Below are 23,359 nucleotides of genomic sequence, written 5' to 3' on the forward strand. Positions count from 1 at the left end.
ACACCCATTTTTCTAGCCTAACAAAACTTGCAATAAAGCAATAACCATCAACAACTTTTTATAAAAAAAAAAAGAAAAACACAATTTTTTCATTCATATTTTAAAAAAAGAAAAAAAAATCTCCAACAACTACTAAAAAAAAAAACTACTAAAAAAATTTAATAATTTTTCCTTTTAAATTTACACACGCACACGGTCTGTCATTGCCACTAGTACATGATAGAACTGGTTGCCACTTTGCCAGGGTCGGGTCTAAGAAGACCAAAAGAAAGTGTGTGACAAAAGTAAAGGTAAAGTAATACTACTAAAATTGACTTGGCGGCTGGAGACAGTACCACTGCCTCTTCTACCTGCAAAGTCTGAGGAGGGGGCGACGAAGGAGGAGGGAAGAAAGGAAAGATGAACTGGAATTGTCCATTCTGCAACTTTGGTTCAAATTCATTCTGCAACTTCGGTTCAAATAATCCAATATGCAGCGACTGCAGAGAGAATGCAAGAAGAATGATTGTCTTAACCAATAAACTTCAGAATGAGAAAAGATTGGACAACCAAATTAGAACTAGTTCCTCTTCCTCCACGGTAATCCTGATAATATTAGTGATACGTAATTCTCTCTTGTCATGTTTCTTGTTTTGGATTACATTCTTGATTTGGCAATCTGGGCGAAAAGGGCTAGCTCGTGCTTTGGTCTCTGTTGAAATTTTATTCTAGTCAAACATGGTGAAGATTAAAGATTTCCTCCACCATAAACATCCTTTGAATTCTGAAGTGGAGTCAAGTTATCAGGGTTAGTTAATATCAGGGTATGAGCATGAATACTGCAGTCATTTTTATTAAGTAAGCCATTCCCTCACCAAATATGTTTTCCACTCCTGTTATAGAAGTGTAAAATTAATCATAACTTACTTGATGATTTGTGGTTGTGGTCGTTTGAATCAAATAGACTAAAATTCATTAAAATAACTTTTTTCGGGTAGGCCATTAGAATAACTTTTACTGCTTTTAGTTCCATATTTATATTATATGTAGAGCAACTGATTTAAGGTTTTCAGAGGCAGTTGCTATTTGATTATAATCGTGTAAATGTTTTTTCTTGGCAACGCAAATTTTGGACTTTAAAATTGCCAAATAATGAATGAAGTCTATCTGAAGACCGTAATCCTGTGGTTAGCAAAGCCAGCTTAAAAATCGAAGTCTATGTGAAGACTGAAGTGGTCAGTATAACTGTTAATCCTTGTGATCTTGTGGCTATTAAAGCGAGCGTGAAGGCTGAAGATGTCATTATAACTATTAATAACTTTTACTGTTTTAGCTCCATATTGACATTATACATAGAGCAACTGGTAAAAGATATTCAGAGGCAGTTGATATTTGAATATGATTGTGTAATCATCACCTTTTTTCTTTTTTTTGCAAAGTAAATTTTAGAATTTAGAATTGCCAAATAATGACTGTAGTCTATGTGAGGACTGAAGAGGTCATCATAACTGTCAGTCAGTGTAATCATGTGGCTAGTAAAGCGAGCTTAATAATTGAAATTGTGGTGCTCTTCTACCAACATTATGATTTATGATCCCAAATTAATCCTGTTTGTGGTCCATCCCCTCCCTTTCTCCCCCCTCCCCCCCCCCACCCCAAACCAAAAAAAAAAGGAAAAAAAAAACTCCTTGTTTCTCCAGGTTTAGAGGTGAGGATGACAAGGTTTGAATCGATTTATCCTCTCAGTCAATTTTTGCGCCATTACTGCCTTGTTGCACAGGCTAAAATCCATATGCGACTGAAAGGGTTGAAAATAAAAAAAGTCCTGGACTTGTGGTCCTGCCACTATGGCTGTGGAAGTGGCCCCTGGGGTGTTTCTTCCTGGTTTTGGTGACAGATATGTCTGCTAATGCAGTGCATTCTTAAGGGTTAGCGGGGTAGTATTTCAGAAAAATGGCCTGATGTATTTACACTTGGTAAAATGAGAAAGATTATACAGTGCAAACAACTAACAGAATGTTTTTGTTTAATATAATATAATTCTTTAGAGTTTACCACTAGACTGTTGGATACCATATTTAGGATTATGCCTGTTGAATTTAGACAGATCAGGGATGGGAGAAGGATGCAAAAGTACTTTATCATCTTATACTCAAAGTGCTCTGATTAAATCAAAATTGCCATGTTGTAAACATCAAATACAAATTTTTAAATTACGAAAGTAGGAATGATGTTATTAAGTGCATGTATAGCTCTTTTGTAGGTTGACTTTTCCCTTATTCAATTTTTGTGGTGGGGGTCTGTGATTATGAGACTTAGAGAAGATTGATGTTTGTCAAATAGGAGAGTGCCCACTATGAAACGTCTCATTTGTACTGTTCACCTATCAGGGACTTGGAAATGCGTTGAAATTTATGGAGCAAATGAAGGAGATGGAGGACGAACTTAATGAAAAACTGAATTTTCTAAGTGGATTTGCTGCTGCATTTAAAGAACAAATTCATGCAGATATTCTCGTCAAACCTGGAACTGATGAACCCTCGTTACCTGCACATAGAGCACTCCTGGTGATTCTTTTTTTTGTAATGTATCTACTTTTCTGGATTGTGGACAGGGTTGAATGTAATCCTGTGACATTTAGCTTGCAAATTGGTGATATAAATTTTGTGCTCGAATGATGCAGGCAGCTAGGTCGATTATATTGAAACACATGTTAGATTCAGACCAATGCAAGGCTCCTCCAAATGACACCATCACCTTTCAGGAATTGAATTATGCGGAGCTGGAGTCTCTATTGGAGTTTCTTTATAGCGGAGACTTGCCTAAAGATAAGATGGATAAACATGTTTTTACATTGTCAATTGCTGCAGATAAATATCAGATTCCATTTCTTCAGAAATTTTGTCAGAAACAAATGCTCGGATCCTTAAGCTCATCAAATGTTCTTGATGTCCTGGAAATAGCTGATACTTGTTCCAGCTCAACTTTGAAGGAGAATGCCCTAAACTTCATTGTAAAGAACGTGAAGGATGTAGTTTTCTCTGATAGATTTGATGCATTTGCAGTTAAGAATCCTCATCTAACTGTGCAGATAACCAGGGCATCCTTGATGGAGAAAATTGACACGAACCAAAAACAAGGTCCATTTACCTTCTTCAAGCCCTTGTGACATCTCTTCATCTGAAAAAAATTCTCGATGTGAAAACACAGAGCCAGGAGGCTGATCTTTGTAAAGGAAAAAGAGTGGATCGGCAGGGTCCCAAATGAATTGACTTATTCAAAAAGGGCCTGGTTCTTTGGAAGATCTATTTCGTGTCTGGTACTGAATGGTTCCATTCTGCAAAAACTCTGAATCATTCTCTGGAAGCTCATCCTCTTCATCACAAGTGATCCACTTGCCCCAAAATGGCCTGGACTTTCAAGTGTGTCTGACTTTCTGTGTCAACTAATAGATTTTGAATAGGATCAGCAATTTGCTGCTCTTGAATGTTGTGATTTTTTTTTCTTCTTTTTCTTTTTTTCGATGGGATGAACTGCTTGTGGACTGTATGTAGTACTATCTTCCATAGTTAACTAGTTAGATGCCAAGTTATCTTTAAATTTTGTCCCTGGAATGTATCGAGTAGTATACCTGTTCTGCATTATTCTTCTGCTTTCCAAGTCCTTCACTTCCTCCTAATTTAAAGTGAAGATATGGTCCACATGGCTTTGAAATCTGAAGGACCAACATGTTTACCAGCCATAGCATGCTAGTAATTGGGTAGTATGCAGCTGACGGTTGAGCTCGAAGCAACTCCTCCTACAGTTCTACATCGTCTCAAAATTGTCAAACCATCGTGGTGTGGGTGTGTGATGTTTGTTCAATATCAAACTGCTTCAAGCTTACTTTGTTTGGCTGGGTAAGGTAACTTTCGTTAATATAAGTAACAAGGAAGAGTATTGATCTTGCAATCAAATTCTTTTGTGTATAAATCTCGTCTCTCAATTTCGACAAAATAGCACCAAGTAATCAACTACTTGTCCAAGAGCTAGTTTTCTATCAAACTCCCTAGTTAGTTTTTCTATCAGACTCCCTGTACCGTTTTCTTTAAACCCTTTGCTGAAGTGAATAATATATAACTGGGTTTACAGCCGATGAGAGTTTAGGGAACTTTTATATTGCCTACTGTGCATATACAACGAAGCTTGCTTAGATTCTCTTTGTTAAAAAAAGAAAAGAAAAGAAAAGAAAAGAAGGTGCAGTAATAGACTTATTTGATTGGGGGTCCAACCTCCAGCCCCTTTATATTTTCTAATTGGCCTCCTCCTTCCTCATATTATGAGAATATGATACATATTGATGTGTCCGTGTGATCACAAATATCTATATATATATATATATATATATATATATATATATATATATATATATATATATATATATATATATATATAGACACATGTTTGTTTGTTTTTACGTAAAAGAGTTTAAAAAGAGTGTGACAATAAACAAAGAATAAAGGAGATAGAAATTTTAAAAAATCATGTGTAGTGAAAAAAGAAATAATGTTTGTTTAAATTCTTCATTATTTGGAAATAACTTTTTTATTATCCTCTGCACATATTCCAAATCTTTTTGTTTGACACATACCACAGCAAAAAAAATGTTACAGTAATAAAAAAAATTTGCAATTACTCTTCAAGTCAAACGGTAAAGGAATAACATAATCTACCTGTAATTTTAACCTTTTACTCATTTGACTCTTTTGATGATGAAGGCACCTAACAACGCAAGCATCTCAAACAGGTTGCCCGACACAGCTCATTATTGAGATTCACATCAACAAAAATTCAATTTTCAGATCTAATGTAATGCTCTAATCTAAGTATGACCAGCTAAGTTGAAGCAATTTCAACTCACTCAAAAGTTCCACTAGACTAGAATCGATCAAGTTTGAGTTGAGCTAGAGTACTCACATACTTATGCGGAAAGCTCATCAAGCTCTGTATCATTTATAAAGTTCTTCAATGCTTCTTAAGTTCCATAAAATAACCAAAACAAGCAAGGTAGGAGATCCTAATTACTGCATCACCAATATTGAACTGAAGTTGGGTCGGCCTAAATCATCAAATGGTTTCATCGAGCTCGATCTCAACTTGTAGAGCTTGCTCAAGTTCGAGCAATTACAGAATTCAACCCTTCTGAAGCTCCATAAGCTATAACCAGACTCAACTCAGTTTGAATATATCCCTAGGAAGGAGTGTATGTTGACACACGCTTTAAGGTATAACTGCTACCAAGAAAAGCATAAACTTGGAACATGTCATACAAGAGATATTGCTTAAAGAGCCCAAAATGCAAATAGTGAACATGCAATATGGACAACATTATAAGTCAAGAAAAATAGTTCCCAAAGAATCTCTTCAGAGGCATAAATCCAGCATAGAACAACAGTGAGAGGAACTCAAGCCCAAAAAGCAAGTCAATATTGAGCAACTAAAGTTACCCTTTGGTAAAGCTTAAAAATGCAAGACAAGGTAAACGTCCCAAGTGACTATTTCTAATCCATTTGATACTTCTAGCTCCTATTACGTACTCTCTGCGCTTGGGGCAAACAACTGACTATCATGGAGAGAAGTAAGATTCCCTAGCTTATGGGGCACCAAATTCAGTAAGATGAAAAAAGTAGATGCATCTAGTGGAAGACATCTAATAACTGCTTTTTGAAGACGAGTCATGGTGTTACACCGTTGTTCAACCCTCTAAAGAAACCCTAAAACAATAACTTATACAGAATGATTAATTCTAGAAACAACCTCCGTTTTCCATTTTGAAAGTACCTTTCTGCAGATAACATTTTTGAAAGCAATGACCCCTCAAACTGCAAACCTTAGTACAAAAATTTGGACAGATCAGAAGAATGAATCTAGTTGGAGAGCCAAATACCCAAGGAAAGGCGCACTCCCAGGATAAGGCAATGTATATGAAAGGATAAGTCACCAGCAAAAGCTTTGTAAGGGAAAAAACTAGACACACTGCAAGAGACCAAATAGTCCACAAATACATAGTAGAAAAAGAAGAATTCAAGCTCCAAACATTTCGAGCATCTCAACCCAGCCCTGAATGCAGTGCATTGTTAAAATGGAACTCAGATTCACTCATTTGATTGAGTGCTTAGTATTCATTAGCAACATGGAAAAAATGGTTTTGAACTAGATTTGATAAGACAGCAGCTGGCATGACATGGTAGTTTTTGCATTCAAGACTCAAATTGTAAAACTTCAGCGAACAAAAATCTGCTAACCTCTATAGACTCAAATATAAATACTTTCATTCAGTTGTAAGTCAATCCAGAAAGATTGCTAATATTTTCACCAAACCCGGATTTAAAGACTCCCTTATTTTGCGACTCAATTCCCCTAGCAGAATGAAAATGCACCAAAAGATCAACAAATTGCTATGACTACAACCAAAGGGCAACGAAAGAGGAAGTGGGCTTGGAGAGAAATACTCGAAAGTACCACCAGCATTGCGATTGGAAGAAGAGACGGATAGGCTCAAACTCCTTAGTATAACAGAAACGGCATTAAAGTTTCTCCCCATCACCTTTGTCAAACAAGTAATGATGGTAGTAAACAACAAACATTTCAAGAGGAGATCTGAAAGACAAAGATTGGTGCAATTCAGTAGAAATCAGTTTGGAGAAGTGTGTAAATCTGAGTCTTGTATAATTGTTTACAATGTGTTTGATGCAACGACCTTTAGAAGTCTTTTTCACTGATGGAAAGACTTTCTCCGTATGAAGTTTTGTCTACTTTTATACGACTAGTTTTTTAGCCCTGACCATTGTTTTGAAACCCGGTTCGAATTGGCCGGTTCGATCGGTCGGATCGTAAACCGTTCATAGCTCCAATTTGATTCATATTTGAGTTGATTGAACTTAAAAACCGGTAAGAACCGTTCAAATTGCGCGAATAGTGCGAACCAGAATGAACCGTTGAATCAGTAATTTTTTTTTGTCTATTAAATTGAAAAAAAATAATAAAAAAAGAATAGGTTTCCCTTAACCCTAAAAACTAATCATTAAATCCCACATCCATTCAATTTCTTCTTATTTTTTGCCTCTTATCAAGTTTACATCTCTATTTTCTATTTTCTTGTCATCCTCCAAACTCCAAGCTTCATTCCTTTTAAGTTACAATCTCTAAATCCCAAAAACATGATTTAAAATTTAAATTGACAATGTCTAATTCCCATAGACATGAATTTTGTATAATTTCATAATATTGTGGCATTTTTTGTTTGAATTTAAGATATTTTTTGGTAGATACAATTAAAATTGAGATGAAATTTATTTATTTGAACTTATAATTTAAAAAATTTATTTGTAAAAATCCAAGTTCTTTGAAAATATTAAACTTTTTATCATATAAAGTCTTAAATTAGTCCATTGGATGTCTTATTTTGTGCATATATATTTATATAAATTACTATTTTTCAACAAATTCATTGATCCAAGGTTGAACTGGTCCCACAGGTTGAATCTTGACCCGAACACCTCGCTGATTCAATTAACGATCTAAGTTTCAAAATTTATTTGTAAAAATCCAAGTTCTTTGAAAATATTAAACTTTTTATCATATAAAGTCTTAAATTAGTCCATTGGATGTCTTATTTTGTGCATATATATTTATATAAATTACTATTTTTCAACAAATTCATTGATCCAAGGTTGAACTGGTCCCACAGGTTGAATCTTGACCCGAACACCTCGCTGATTCAATTAACGGTCTAAGTTTCAAAATATTGGCCCCTGATACCATGTGTTAGGTAGCTTAGATTTATTATTTTGCTGCTGTGTCTGTGTGTGTGGATTTTGTTTTCTTTGTAGATATGGTAGTCATGTGTGTGCGTGTTTTTTCCTCACTGCAGAAACAAACAAAACCTTCAAATTAAGTTATCTAACATTCTTAATATAGCATTAATTAGTAAGTAATGCCTAAAATTAGCTAGAACTAACATGCATATGGATATACATGTGAATGCGTAGCCTTGCTTATTAATCACATTACTTCTCTAAGATAAGAGATTTGACAATTTCTTTTTTTTTGGACAATTTCTATTTGCTAGTGTGTACTTCACATTTAATGGTTTGGTAGAAGAAAGAACGATAACCATAAAATGGGTTTATCAGTTTCTTCTATTTGCTAGTCTTCAAACCAAAGTAAAATTGAATTAATATTTTTTTATATATTTAGAGGATTTTTTTATATTAGTAGATTTGGATGCATGATGTGAGAGCCCAAAAATTTATCTATGTAATCTATGTTTCATCTAAAATTTGAATGTATTACAATCTGCTTGCTATTATTTAATTTACAAGTTTACCTGTTTCTTGTGATTAAACAACTTGATTGTACCTTAAATTAGTGCAATATCAACCCTTATAGGAATTAAAACTAACTAGAACAAGAAATTAGTAGGGATATAACATGATAATATAGAAGTGAGGAATAATTGTTAGAATAACTCTTGACAAGTCACATATGATTGACAAGTGGAGATGACTAAGTGCCAAGTGTCGGTAACCATGCACAAGACATAAACTTTTTTAGTCAAAGCTTTCTTTTGTCTTGCTCCATTGTTTCAGCTGAGAGAAAGAAGAAAAGTTGAGAGGAAATCTAGAGTTTTGCTTCCTTGTTCCAGTTGAGTGAAAAGTAGAGAAAGTAGGGTGGAAATTTGGTGTCTTGTTTCATTGTTCCAGCCAAAAGAATTGGTGAGTGAAGGAAGAGAGGAAGCTGTCCATTCTTCAAGCCTGGACCGAGGAGAAAAAGGTAAGCTAACTTCCAGCTTGATTTGTAATAGAATAATAAGGTAAAATGGCTAGAAACTTCAATCATTCCATATACTTTAGAGATATGTGGTTGCATGCTTGATTTGAAGATGAAAATAGGTGGAAACCAGTGGTAGATCTTGCAGGAAATTTTAGTTCTTAAGCATGTGATAGATAGTCTTGTTCCACAGTTTTTCATTTGAATTTTTGGAGAAATTTTTACTAGGAATGTATGATATATGTCTTATTTCTTGCTTTGCATGATATCTATAGTATGTTTACCTTTGAATCTAGTGGAAAGTTGATAACTTGGCTAGAAAAAAAGTTTGAAGGAACTGCTAGAAACTTGTTTGACTGGTTGAGCGAGGGAGAGAGAATTTTCCAGTTTTCTCCATGAATTTTGGCTGCAGAATTTCAGATAATTGCTCAATATACTTTATAACACATTAATCTTCACATGCATGTTGGGTTTGAGTGAAAAATAAAGAGTTTATTGGAGAAAATTCATTTAACAAACTGTCTTCTTGCTAGAAATTTTTTCCCAGCTTTGAGCCATGGAGAAAGCTTGAAGTTTCAGCTCTTAGATGCAATTTTCTTTATTGAGTTTTGCTGGAATGCAGGGTTAATATCTCACCTTATGTTATAAGCATATTATTGTGTGATTTGTGGTTGAAAGTGAGTAAGAAGGGTACTGTATTGGTGAGAAAAAGTGTGAGGCCCAGAAATTCTACTTGTCTTTATAGTTCTGATTTGAACTTACTTGTCTTAAATTCTTGATTGCTTTAATGGTTGCGTCATGATTTTTCTCCTATTGTATTATTTACCTTGGTACATGTTTAATTTGGTGCATGTTAAGATTCATAATGCAGTATACTAGTGTGACCAACTAGTGAGGTGTATGCAGTAAATTTGGAGGATTAGAAGGAGTTTTACGCAAAAAGGAATATGTGACATGAGGTGTTATGAGTTAGGAGAAGCTCTAGATATCTTGATGAACTAGAGACAAATAGAGAGACAAGAAGATAGACATCTCTTCTTTTCTTGCCATTTGTCAAGTAGCCAACTAAAGTTGACCAAGACCTTGACCAAGATAAGCTTTTCTTTCTTCACTATTTCTTTCTTCTTTATCTTGTCTTGGCAGAAATTCTAGAGGGGAAAAGAGGGGAAAACCAACTCCAAGTTCAAGCCTTGATTTCTTGCTTGATTAGTGAGGGAAAGCAAGAGAAAACCCTAGTCTACTCAGACAAACCTTGAATCAAGCTTGGAAGGAAGTTATTGGAGAAGTTTTGGAGGAAGAAACTCTTGAGTACTTCTTGCTTGGCTGTCCATCTAAGGTTTTAGAGGTAAAGAGGTGAACTTTGCTAGAAATCTTCCCTTATCTTTGAGTTTATTTGATATATGATGTTATAGAAGTTAAAGGAAAGACTTGTATGGTGGATTTCATGATTTTCAGATTATGTTGTGAATTTTCAGCTTTGTTTTGTGGGATTTAAGAGGTAAACTTGATAGCAACCTTATCTTTCTTCACTTGTCTTTGCATCTACTTGATGGATGATACTCTATAAGGTAAAAGGCATGACTTTTATGGAAGATTTCATGGTTTGTCAAGATTATGTTGCAATTTCCAGCTTTGGTGCATAATCTAGTTAGTTTAGTTTAGAGTTTTGAATATATGAAATTTTGATGGGTTTGTTTGCTAAGAAGATGGTTCATGTATGTCATGACATGATATCTTGATTGATAGTTATTTCGCCAAGAAAATAAAGTTGAAAGTTGGAAGTTTTGTTGGAAAATTTTGGAAAAACTTGCTGTAATTTCTATTAGAGTTGGCTGGCTACAAAAAGGCGATTTTCCAGCTTTGATTTCCAGAATTTTGTGGTGATTTTGACAAGGTTTTGCGCAAGAATTTTGTTAAACCAAAATCTTCACCTAGATGTTGGATTTGAGTCAAAACGAAGAGGACAAGAGAAGGAAAATGAGTTTTCTCCAAATATTTTCTTGCTTGAAATTTTCAGTTTTGTGCCTGAAAATCTTGTCCCGTTGTCTTCAAAATTCTTGACTATAATCAACATGTTTTTGCCTCATATTATACTTGAAACATGGACCTATCATACATGTGGTTTTTCCTTGATTTGAACAAGAAACCGTGCCATTTCGGAAGCTATATTAGGATTAAACTTGCAATTTTCTGTGTTTGTTAAGTGAAATTTTGAACCTATATTTTCTCATTTATCTTGACTTTAAATGGATAGACTCTTGATAGTTTATATGACAATAGGACTTGAGAAGATGAACCCGTGTTTGAAGTAAAAAAATTGTAATCAATTGGTGAGTGATCCAACTGCATGTTCCATGTTACTTGATCAAATGTGAGTTTCTGTTAGAAATTGTTAGGGATTCTGAATTGTTATTTCATAGGCGAGTGTGTATTTTATCGCACTTAACCTAACTTGATTGGGCTTTGACTATCTTGTTTATGAGTGAATGGTTATACATGTATAAGTAACTTGATATACGTGTGACTTGAGGCTTGACTTGAAATACTTGACCTTGACATACTTGAAATGCTTGAAATACTTAACATGCTAAACTTACTTGACTTGATCTTTGTTAGGTGAATGTGTACTTATTTGCACTCGACCTTTGTGAGATTGAATTATAAAATCTTGCATGCCGACTTGAATGTACATGTGCATGAATGTAGGCCGGCTGTATATCTTCTTGCAGCTGCTGAATTGGCCTTTTCGCTGGCACCCTTATTCAAGACGTCGGGTAAACTACACAGCCTTTAGTTACTCATGCGTATACGTGAATATAAGCCGGTAATGGCTGAACTGGGCCCTTCGTTGGAACTATTACTTGAGACCAGCTTTAGAGCGGTTGGGTAAGTTGTACAACATTGAATAAAGGAAGAATTTCCTAACCTGTTTACCAGTTACTTGAACTCGTGATTTGAACTCGTGACATGCTTGAATACCGGAGTGTTAGGTGACCGCAAATGTCTCTAATCGTGACATGCTTGTGCATTGGGTGACAGCTCCACTCATGAACACTTGAATACTTGGGGTTCCAAACCCAAATCATGAATACTTGAACACTTGGGGTTCTAAATCCAACCCCATGGCTAGTTGGTCGAATCGTGTAGGCAAAGGGCTCAGTTGAGGAGATTGACGAACCCTAGGTACTTGTTTGACGTGTGGGTCTGGTACGGTGTGAGAACCCAGAAAAAAAAAATTTAGGCATTATTTTATTCCTGTGCACCCGTTTTCTTTTATTTTCTTTATTATATTACTTTTTAACAATATTTTATCAGTAAATATAGTTTTTAAATTATTTTTCTAGTATAAGTTAGTTCATGAGAAATTAGGAGTGTATATTGGACGTGGGACCCGCTAGTGCATTAAGTGAGAAAAAATCGGCCAATTAGGTTAAATTTTGCATAAAGGGATTTAATTCCTAGGTGTTAGGAGTTAATTAGAGGTTACCTAGATGGATTAACCATGGGGAGACAAGAAAATAACTTCAAGCAACAACAAAGTGCTAAGTGTCGATTTCTTACTTGAGTTGACTTGCCTAACTTTTGCCTAACTTTCTTTAACTTTACTAAAAGACCAAAATTGACTCAAATCATCTTCATTTCATCCCCATCTTGGCCGAACCACTCTAGGAAGAAAAGAAAAGAAAGCTTCAACCTTTCATCTTCTATTCTTGCACAAACCTTGAAAACCAACTGATTAAACCTTGATTTAGTCCACAAAAAAGCCTTGCTAAGGGAATTTGAAGGTCTTGGTGGAGTTGATTTGGAGAAGAAACCCCTAAGCTACTACCTTTCTTGAAGAGTTAAGGTATTTTGCTTGGAACTCACTCTTTGTTCCTAATAATGGCCAATTGGTGCCTTATGGTAGCTAACTAGTGGATTTTATGGAAGATTTTATGGATTAGAGTGAAGTTAGCTAATTTTCTGATTTTTGTAAGAATTTTTCTGTTTTCCTGTGATGAATATGGTTGGGCTTGAATTGATGGTTCTAAATGGTGTTAAATAGCTCTCTTGTGCGTTAATTGCGGAAAATTTCTGCTTGTGCGGAAAATTTCAGATTTAGGGTTTCTAATTGGGGGTTTTCTATGGTTGGTTGTTGAGCCTTTAATTGGCTATGATTAAGGGGTATTGTGACCCTAATGACGTGTATTGAATGACCTATGAATTGTTTGGGTGCTTGTGGTTGTGATGGATGCATTTTAATTGTTGGTTTGTAGGATGGAAAAACTGAAATTTTAGGGGAAATGCTGTCCAAATGTCTAGGGTATTGGATTTTGTGAGTTTGGGTTGAGGTTGGATAGAAATGAAAGGTTTTGGGGTTTGTTTCTACTTTTAACCCTAGTAGTTATGTGTTTTTCATTTCCAACCTATCTTTGGGTTTTGCCTTAATAGTTCATTTAAAAAGGTATTCGACTCGTGTTCGAGTCTTAATTGTACTTTTTTGCTTATTATAGGGCGTGCCGGTGATCCGAGGCTCACGTCGGGCGAAAACTTGTGAAATTGCTTTGTTGGACTTGGTGAGTGTATTACTCACATGTTTGTTATTCCGTGGCTTTCTTGTACTTGAATTCTGTGATTGGACTAGTTGTGATTATTGTTTGGGCCAGGTGAGGCGAGGGTGTACTTTACCACTCTCGTACTCTCCGGCCTACTTGACTGTTTATTATGTCACTTGAAATACTCTTGATTGTACTTGATTTGGTGTCGTTTGGACATGTATTCAACGACCTTTACTGTTAACTCTGGACCTTTACTGTTAACTCTGAGCTCTACCTCATTGGAAGTCAATTGACTCGAGCCGGTAAGGATTTGGTCGAGGACATTTGACAAGCCATAGGGACTGTATTTGAGAATCTTTGGGTATGAGACCCTTGATTCCGGTATAATCGAGTATTACCAATTCTGTACTGCTTGGTGTTTGGGCCCGGTAAGGGGAATATGTGGTGGACGGAATATTGGAGTAAAGAGGAGTCTACGGTTATGATTACACTGTATACATTGACGGAGAGTCAATGAGATGAGATCAAGCATGGCAAAAGAGGTAAAGGGCTCTTGAGAGCCGTCCGTATCCTTTTATTCTCTATAGTTGTGTGGTGTTGATTTTACTCACTTGATGAACTTATTTGGATTGAATATTCTTGTGTTTATGTGATCCTAGTATATTTACGTGATAGTACCTCATTGGGCGAAAGCTCACTCCGTTAAATTTTGTTTTCTTTACAGTGAACCATCTTTTGGACTTTTGCTTTTGAAAAATGAGTTGAGCTAGTTTAGAGATTTTGTATAGCTCCTCCATGGTTGGAAACCCTCATTGTGTTTGGATTCAAATATTGCCTTTTGATGTGTAAATATACGAATGTGGTTTTGTAAACGTGTGTACTCATGTTCATGTGTTATATTTGGTTTGTATACATCCATTTCAAGGATTATATGGAGTTACTTGTCTTCGATTGGGTCTTGGTCGGATTGTGACGTGGTAGTCACTATTTGTTTTCCGTTTCGATTTTCATTTTCCGTTTCATGGATTTGTGGTTTGGTTAAGCGAGCCAATAGATTCCGGAACGACTTGAATTTGTGTATTACCGTCTTAGTAGTCCTGGCAAGAGTTGGGCAGGGAGTCCGCTAACCCCTTTGGTACACCTTAGGGGAAGGTAGGGCTGTCACAGGTGGTATCAGAGCCTAGGTTAGAAATAACCTGGGCGAACCCGAAGCTTGATTGTTAGAACTTTTGGAGATTGTGTTAGGATATGTTTAAGTATGATTACTCTATCTAAACTGTAAACTGTGGATATCCTTATAGGTCATGGATGGAGCTAGTAGGAGTGGAGGTGGGCCGTCTTAGAGACGTTTTCGTGTCGTCGACTACGAGGAGAGGGCCGGATGACCGAATCGGTGCTGGAGCACGGCCAGTCGGACTAGGCATTGTGGTCGTTGCCAGTGCTACTCCTACGCTGACTATGTGGTCGCAGCCGTGTTAGATGAGAGGAGGAGGCTCAGGCGTGCCGCTGCTAGGGATCACACCGAGCTGCAGCGTGTGAGGGGTATCATGAGGATGCAGGCGGATCGCATTCGGGAGCTCCAGGGGGACATGGCTATGGAGCAAGAGTGAACGAACGCTCTGAGGGAACAGTTGCAGGTGGTGAACGGCCGTCTCACTAGGGTGGTCCGGGAGGTTAGAGACCGATCCGGTGACATTATTAACGAGTGTGAGGCGCTAATCCAGGGAGTGATTGGCGCCAATGTGACAGGGGGAGTTCCAGGTGACGGAGCTCCAGGTGAGGGAAGCGCCCCTAGCTCTAGCTCTGGGGAGGAGTCGGTTGGCTCAGTTGAGAACTAGGTTAGAGTTTTTGGGCCATGTTTTGATCCCGTGTGAGGGACACCTAGGAAAAGCTTTTGGTTAGTTGTTTTGCACTTTTGGGACCTAGGTTGTACATTGTATTTTGACAGACCCTCTTTGGGATTTCTTTTGTATATATTTGGTTGACCGCTCTTGTATGACTGTTTGACACAGTTATGTGTTCTATGTATAAATGCTCTATGTGTATACATGTCTTATGTGGTGTTTCCTTTTGGTTATTTGTTCATGCTTATATGACTATGTTTATATGCCCTTTAACATTATCTTTGTACCTCGACCTTAGATTGACTTAGACCAATGGAGGGCACTCGTAGTGGACGAGGCCGTGGGCGTGGAGTTAGGCAACCCACGATAGAAAGGGGTATTAGGGAAACCACGTCTGAACCAAACCCTGAACCTAGGGTTGATCCCAATATCCAAATAGCTGCTGCTATGCAGCAAATGACTGACTTGTTAGCCCACGTAGTGCAACACCAGGGCCAACCTCCTGTCCAGCAACCTGGAAACCCAAGTCATTTAGTAGAGGGTGATGATCGGGCCCTAGAGAGATTTCAGAAGTTCTCTCCACCAAAGTTTCTGGGCGGGCCAGATCCGGACGTGGCCGAAAAGTGGTTAGCGAAAATGATAGACATTTTTGCCGCCCTACACTATTCAGAGAAGAGATAGGTTACTTTCACTGTCTTCCAATTGGAAGGGGCCGCACGTTCATGGTGGAACGTGATACAAATGAAGTTTGGACTGAGAACAAACACCAAGAACCTGGGTGAACTTCATGAGGGACTTCAACGCGAAATACTTTCCCCCTCTAGTCCAGGAAAAGAAGGAGGACGAATTTATTAGGCTCCGTCAGGGAGCTCAATCGGTGGCTGAGTATGAAAGCCAGTTTACGCGATTATCTAAGTTTGCCCCTGAACACATTTTGACAGAGCAAAGGAGAGTTCGGCGTGTTATCCAGGGGCTAAATATGGAAATTCAAAAGTATCTGGCGGTAGCCCAGATCAGTACCTTTAGTGACGCCGTGGAGAAAGCTTTACGAGTTGAAAATGCAAGGCTTCAAGTGAGGAATTTCCAAGTGAAGAAACGGGGATTCTCTGCGAGTAGTTCGACTCAAGGGGATAAAGGTATCCCTCCCAAGTTTGGAAGGGGAGCCGGAGGAGGAAGACTACCGGGAATGGCACGAGGGACTCCGCCAAGGGGTGATCACAATGGACGGGGCCCACAGAGAAGTGCCTCACAGGGAAGTTCAGCCTCGGTTTCTCGTGGACCTTGTGGATTTTGTGGGAAACCAAATCACACTGAGGATAACTGTTGGAGGAAAGAGAGGAAATGCTTACGTTGTGGGAGTGCGGAGCATCAAATAGCCAACTGCCCGGTGTTACCTCGGGAGGCGAGAATAACCACCCAATCGTCGAAGGCCAACTCGGGGCAGTCCAAGGTGGAAGGGACAAAGCCGAAGGTGCCAGCTCGGGTATACTCCCTTGAGCAACATCAAGTCCCTGATTCCGCTGGGGTCGTAGAAGGTACGATCCCTGTTTTACATCGTCTAGCCAGGATTTTGATAGACCCCGATGCTACCCATTCCTTTGTTAACCCCGATTTTATGTGCGACATTGATATAAAACCTGTTAGCTTGCCTTATGACTTAGAAGTTAGTACTCCTACGGGGGATCAACGTTTGATTACTGGTATGGTGTATGTTAATTATGAAATTTGGGTAGGAGAGAGGAAGCTTTTAGGGAATCTTATAAGTTTAGCTATTAAGGGGTACGACGTTATATTGGGTATGGACTAGTTAGCTAAATACGATGCACAACTTGACTGTAAGAGGAAAGTAGTAAAATTTCGTATACCGGGGGAGGCGACCTTAAGGCTCGATGTAAGGGGTAGTTTAGCTTCATCTACATTGATTTCAGGTATTCGGGCTAGGAAACTACTGCATAGAGGGGCACAAGGGTTCCTAGCTTTTCTTATAAACACTCCCACTGATAAGTTGAGGGTTGAAGATGTGTCTGTAGTGAGTGACTATCCGGATGTATTTCCTGATGAATTAGAAACTTTACCTCCGGATGAAAGAGAGATAGAGTTTAAGATTGACCTATTACCGGGGACGTCACCTATCTCTAAGACCCCCTATTGAATGGCACCTGCTGAGCTCAAGGAGTTGAAGTTGCAGTTGCAAGACTTGTTAGAGCGTGGGTTTATTCATGAGAGTGGATCTCCTTGGGGGGCACCTGTATTATTTGTTAAGAAGAAGGATGGAACTTTAAGATTGTGTATCGACTATCGGGGATTAAATAATATGACCATTAAGAACAAATACCCACTACCCCATATCGATGAACTGTTTGACCAGTTGCAAGGTGCAGTGGTCTTTTCAAAGTTAGATCTCAGACAGAGGTATTATCAGTTGCTAATTAAGAAGGAAGATGTACCCAAGACTGCCTTCAATTCTAGATATGGGCATTTTGAGTTTACGGTCATGCCTTTTGGGTTGACCAATGCCCCTGCCGCCTTTATGGATTTGATGCAGCGAGTTTTCAAACCCTACCTAGACCGATTTGTTGTAGTGTTTATTGATGACATTTTGGTCTATTCCAAAACTCGTGAGGAACATGAGCAGCATTTGAAGTTAGTGTTACAAACCCTAAGAGATCACCAGCTGTATGCTAAATTTAGTAAGTGTGAATTTTGACTGGAGAAAATCTCTTTTTTGGGACATGTGATTTCAAAAGAAGGTATCACGGTAGACCCCGCGAAAGTAGAGGCAGTGGCTGAATGGAAGAGGCCAGAAAATTCCACTGAGATTCGCAGTTTCTTAGGGTTGGTTGGGTACTATAGACGCTTTATTAAGGACTTTTCCAAACTGGCCGGCCCTTTAACCGACCTGACGAAGAAAAATGGTCGTTTTGTGTGGGATACTAGGTGTGAAACCAGTTTTCAGGAATTGAAGCGAAGGTTAACCATGGCTCCTATTCTGGCCTTGCCTAATGGGAAGGACAGTTTTGCTGTTTATACTGATGCTTCGAGGGAAGGCTTGGGATGTGTGTTGATGCAAAACAAGAACGTGATTGCTTTTGCCTCTAGGAAACTGAAAACCCATGAACAAAACTACCCTACCCATGACTTGGAGCTAGCTGCTGTGGTCTTTGCTCTGAAAAAGTGGAGACACTATCTATACGGGGTTACCTTTGAGGTTTATTCAGACCATAAGAGTTTTAAGTACCTCTTTTTCCAAAAGGAGTTGAATATGAGGCAACACCGTTGGATGGAACTCTTAGAAGATTATGACTGCACGATCAACTATCATCCGGGTAAGGCTAATGTAGTAGCTGACGCCTTAAGTCAAAAGGCTCAAGTAGCGGGGTTGATGGTCAAGGAGTGGGAGATGTTGGGAGTGGTTAGTGAATGGAACCCTAATTTGGAACGTCAAAGGGTAACCTTTGGGAATATCCGGGTAACATCTACTATTCTTGATCAAATAAAAGAAACCCAAGAGAAGGATCCGATGGTACAAAAGCGGAAGGAAAAGGTAGAAAAGGGAGCATTACCTGATTTCAATTTGAGTCCTGATGGGATTTTAAGGTATAGGAACCGAGTAGTGGTGGCCAATGATGAAAACCTGAAAAGAGAGCTTTTGGAGGAAGCCCATCGATCGAAATACACGATCCATCCTGGTAGTAATAAGATGTATCAAGACTTGCGACGGTTGTACTGGTGGGATAAGATGAAGAGGGAGATTGCTCAATATATCCAAACCTATCTGATTTGCCAGCAAGTCAAGGCTGAACACCAAAAACCCTCTGGACTTTTACAACCTCTTGAGATACCTGAATGGAAGTGGGAAAATATCACGATGGACTTTGTTTCTGGATTGCCAAAAACTCAAAAAGGACATGATGCCGTTTGGGGTGATCGTTGATTGTGACGACCCCACTTCTCCCAAGGGCGAACCCAAGGGTATCGGCGGGCCGCCTGCCTAGCTCGCGCCAGGACTCAAAACTTAAAGAAATAAAACTAGATAAATCGAAAGAGCACTATATACAATATATACAATCCCAAAAGTTATATTTACATCTTCAAAAGTCTCGAGTCAAACCACTGTAATACACTATAACCACAACCAGCAGAAGATAGACCCTAAGAAGGGTCCTTATACAAACCACCAAAACTAAAACAAACATCCTAACTGTTTAACTAATACAAGCCAATCTAACTATACTAGTGTACGAGCCAAAAGTCCCCGCGTCGGCCCCTGCTAAGGAAAACAAAAGGAAAGGGGTAAGCTATATGCTTAGTAAGTAAACAGGGGCGAAAGCATAAATTTCACGTAACAACAGTTACACAGTAAGAGTAAAGCAAAAGCAGAAAAGTAACATCACATAATAAGGATACAGGTGGCTCCAAAGCCAATTCATATGCCATGCGTGATCTCCTGCCGACACTCCGTCGACCACACTCAATGGTCCGTAGAACTTCACTTGTACACCCACCGACACCTTATCACCCTCACTGGCCAGTCACCTCACAAACTTGCCCGGGCGAACGAAATCACAAACTTGAGCTTGAGTCACAAGCTCGGGTCACAAACTTGGTCACCTTCTCGGTGAACCGGATTCACAAAATTGGTTCATAACATGAACCTACAAACTTGGTGACCTCAGACTAAGTTGGACTGACTTCGACCAAGCCCTAACCGGCTCGAATAGTCCAAACAGGTCTTAGATCGGGCCCACGAACTCACAAACTTTGCAAACTTCACAAACTTTACTCGAAAGTCGCCCCGAGCCACAAGCTCAAGGGTTTTGGTTCCAAAAGGTTCATATACATATGCCAAGTACAATTATACATTCAAATTAGGGTTTAGGTCGAGTGCGATAAAGTACACCCTCGCCTAAGTACCCTTTTCACACATCTCAAACACATAGCAAAGAAAACACACCAAACTGGCCTGAATACTTACTCAAAACGGAAATAGCAAAAGTACGAAGTCGGATCGAAATGATCAGCTAGTAGTGGACCCCACCAGATCCGCCCAGCTCACCACCATCTGAAATAGGAGATTGTGTCACATAATATCGTAAACGGCTACTATCGTGCCTCAAACAAACAAAACGGCAAAAACGGCACGCGCGCACGTACATATGACGGACGGAAACGGAAACGGCCGTTAGCGGAAACGGCAGATTTGACACTCGTTTCTATTTTAATCATAAGTTGAGCTACGAATATCGGATTAAGGCATATTGGATGCCATATCGAAGCTTACAGGATGAACAACAAGTGTTATGAAGACATCCAGAACTAAAACTGGAGGCTTCAGTCCCAAATGAACCAAACACAATCACTTACGAAATCTGGCCAATGCACAAATGGTCAGTTTTGAGTGCAAACTGTTTTCTATGCTACACATGGGAAAAAGAGCTGCAAATTGGCAGTTAGCTAGTTCATTCCAGATGGAACAACTTTCATGAAGGTCGACAATCCAAATTCGGAACGGAAGTTGGTCATCAGGACCAAAACAGATCTGACCAGAAAATGGTCATTTTCACGGGCAGGCCTTATTTGCTCGGCTATATCTCAGGTTTTATAAATCCGATTCATGAAATTCCAAGGGCATTAGAAAACTCTGATATAGGGCTATAAGTTTGGTGTTTTGGTCGCAAGCCCAAACAGCTTGTAACCTAGTCAAACGTGAAGCCAAAGCTCCAGTCATAAACTGTCCGGATATAAAACAGTTCTGACATGCATTCTTATTTCGATCATAACTCGAGCTACGGGACTCGGATTTTGACGCACTTTATAGCGTTTCGAAGCTGTGACCAAGAACTACATTTCTTATGAAGGAATCAAAATCCAGATCGTACAAGATCAAAATGAAAACCCCCACGGTCAGAAGCTGAAATGCAAAACGTACCCAAACTAATGTCTAAAACAGGCCTGAGTGTTCTGTCTATCACTCATAATACCCTACTCCGTTTGACTTGAAACTTTACAGAAATATTCAGGACTTAAGGGGCTACAATGTTGAAGAAGGCAACTTTGTCCAGTTTTGAAGATAACAAGGTCAAAAATGCAAGACACTATACCAGAATCGCAAAACAGGTTCACAAACCGTATCCTAGTACAAACATCATAACTCAGCCTACACAAGTCCAAATCCAGAAATTCCAAAGCCATTCGAAATCTTAGACACAGGGCTACATTTCATCAGAAGACCTCAACATCCAAATCGAAAGCAATGCCAGTCAAAACAGACGAGTTCAAACGCAGTTCACACATTCTGAATAACCCAGAACAGCAACAGTAAAATTGACATATCTCACTCTACACTACTCCAAATGACCTGAAATTTTACAGACACCACAAACACATCAATACCTAAAACTTTCATGTTTTAAGAAAAGGCCAATTCGGCCTCTATCTAGGACCAAAAATTTCGGACAGAATGAAGAACCAAGAACCCTAATTTTCCAGAATTTCTTCCAAAACAGAAATTGATTGCAATTATCAATCATTTACACCTACTAGAGTTATTAGCCATCAATTCCAACCATCATAGATAACCACAACATCATGATCACAATTAAACCAGAAAATTCATCAATAAATTGAAAACTTCATCAATTCATCCAAAAACAAGAAATAAACCACAAAAGTCATCACTTGAACTATCACTAGGCATCAATTAAGCTTCATTAGATAAAGGAGAAGGTTCATTCACTACTCACCTAGTAAAACAAGAGAGAGAGAGAGTTGCTTGACACCTTAGCTTCTCCAAACACTTCACCAAACTACTAACTATCACCTAATGAAGAGATTTTATGGAGTAGAACCAAGTTTATGTGATTGTTTTGGAAGATTTGAGCTAGATGGAAGCTAGAAATGGGAAGAGTTTTCTTTCTTCTTTGCTCATGAGAGAGCCGGCCATGGAGGAGAAGAAAAGAGTGAATTTTTGTAATTTTTTTGTGAGATATTTAACTAAATGGTAAAAAAGTCAAAAAAGTCAATAATTGTCTAACAAGTCCAACCAATGAGATAGTGACACTTGTCACTCTATTTAAAGCATCTCTATCCTTTTATTCTCTCTCTCAACAATCACATCACAACCTCTACTTATCTCTTAACACCCGATAAATTTTACACAGTATCCGAAACTTAACCTTATTGGCCGAATTTTTCCGAACTTTTCGCACTAGTGGGTCCCACGTCCGATATACGTTCTTAATTTCTCAAAACCTAACCGATACTTGAAAACTCATCTAAAACCTATATTTACTCAGAAAAATTATCTGGGAAAATTTCCAATAAAGAAAAATGTAGAAAAGGCGGGCGATAAAAACCCGAAACCACCCCACCGATTAACGAATAACCCTCATATCAGCTTACGAACGGACTGAGGCCTCACATTGATCGGTTAACCAAATCGGCTCATTTCTTACCTGTGAATATGAAGTATTCCATGGATAAATTGGCTCAATTGTACATGGATGAAATTGTGAGGTTACATGGGGTCCCAGTGAGTATAGTTTCGGACCGAGATCCTCGTTTTGTATCGAGGTTTTGGCAAAAGTTCCAGGAGAACTTGGGGACCAAACGCAACCTTAGTACCACTTATCACCCCCAAACGGATGGACAGTCGGAGCGAAAAATTCAAACCCCCGAGGATATGTTACGGACTTGTATTCTGGATTTTGGGGGTAATTGGGGCCAGCATATGACTTTAGTAGAGTTCGCCTATAATAACAGTTACCATTCGTCCATTCAAATGGCATCGTATGAAGCTCTCTACGGACGGAAGTGTCGTTCACCCATTTATTGGGACGAAGTAGGGGAAAAGAAGGTTCTAGATCCAACAACCATTCCCTGGATGGAGGATGCACAAGAAAAGGTTAAGTTGATCCGTCAAAGGCTCCAAACAGCTCAAAGCCGACAAAAGAGCTACGCGGATAACCGAAGGAAAGATTTGGAGTTTGAAGTTGGAGACCGTGTTTTTCTTAAGATCACGCCACTACGAAGCGTCACTGTAGGTAGAGGAAAGAAACTTCAAGCACGGTTCGTAGGACCTTACACGATTCTTCAACGAGTTGGGAAAGTAGCGTACCGACTCGAGTTGCCGCCAAGTTTATCTCAAATTCATGACGTTTTCCATGTCTCGATGCTTAAAAAGTACTA

At 38.6% G+C, this 23,359-nt stretch overlaps 2 protein-coding genes across 2 annotated transcripts; both read left to right on the plus strand.

Annotated features, from left to right (window-relative positions):
* Positions 1-289: 289 nt before the first annotated feature.
* On the plus strand, positions 290-3,623 carry LOC113732519 (BTB/POZ domain-containing protein At3g56230-like). The gene is made up of 3 exons (XM_027258345.2): positions 290-579; positions 2,370-2,546; positions 2,663-3,623. Exons 1-3 carry the CDS (start codon positions 400-402, stop codon positions 3,146-3,148), a joined length of 843 nt encoding a protein of 280 aa, XP_027114146.1. The 5' UTR covers positions 290-399; the 3' UTR covers positions 3,149-3,623.
* Positions 3,624-15,959: 12,336 nt separating this feature from the next.
* LOC140014615 (uncharacterized) lies at positions 15,960-16,979 on the plus strand. The gene has a single exon (XM_072065680.1). It carries the CDS (start codon positions 15,960-15,962, stop codon positions 16,977-16,979), a length of 1,020 nt encoding a protein of 339 aa, XP_071921781.1.
* Positions 16,980-23,359: the final 6,380 nt, after the last annotated feature.

The sequence above is a fragment of the Coffea arabica genome, chromosome 9e (genome assembly GCF_036785885.1).
Source record: "Coffea arabica cultivar ET-39 chromosome 9e, Coffea Arabica ET-39 HiFi, whole genome shotgun sequence".
Classification (NCBI taxonomy): Eukaryota; Viridiplantae; Streptophyta; class Magnoliopsida; order Gentianales; family Rubiaceae; genus Coffea; species Coffea arabica.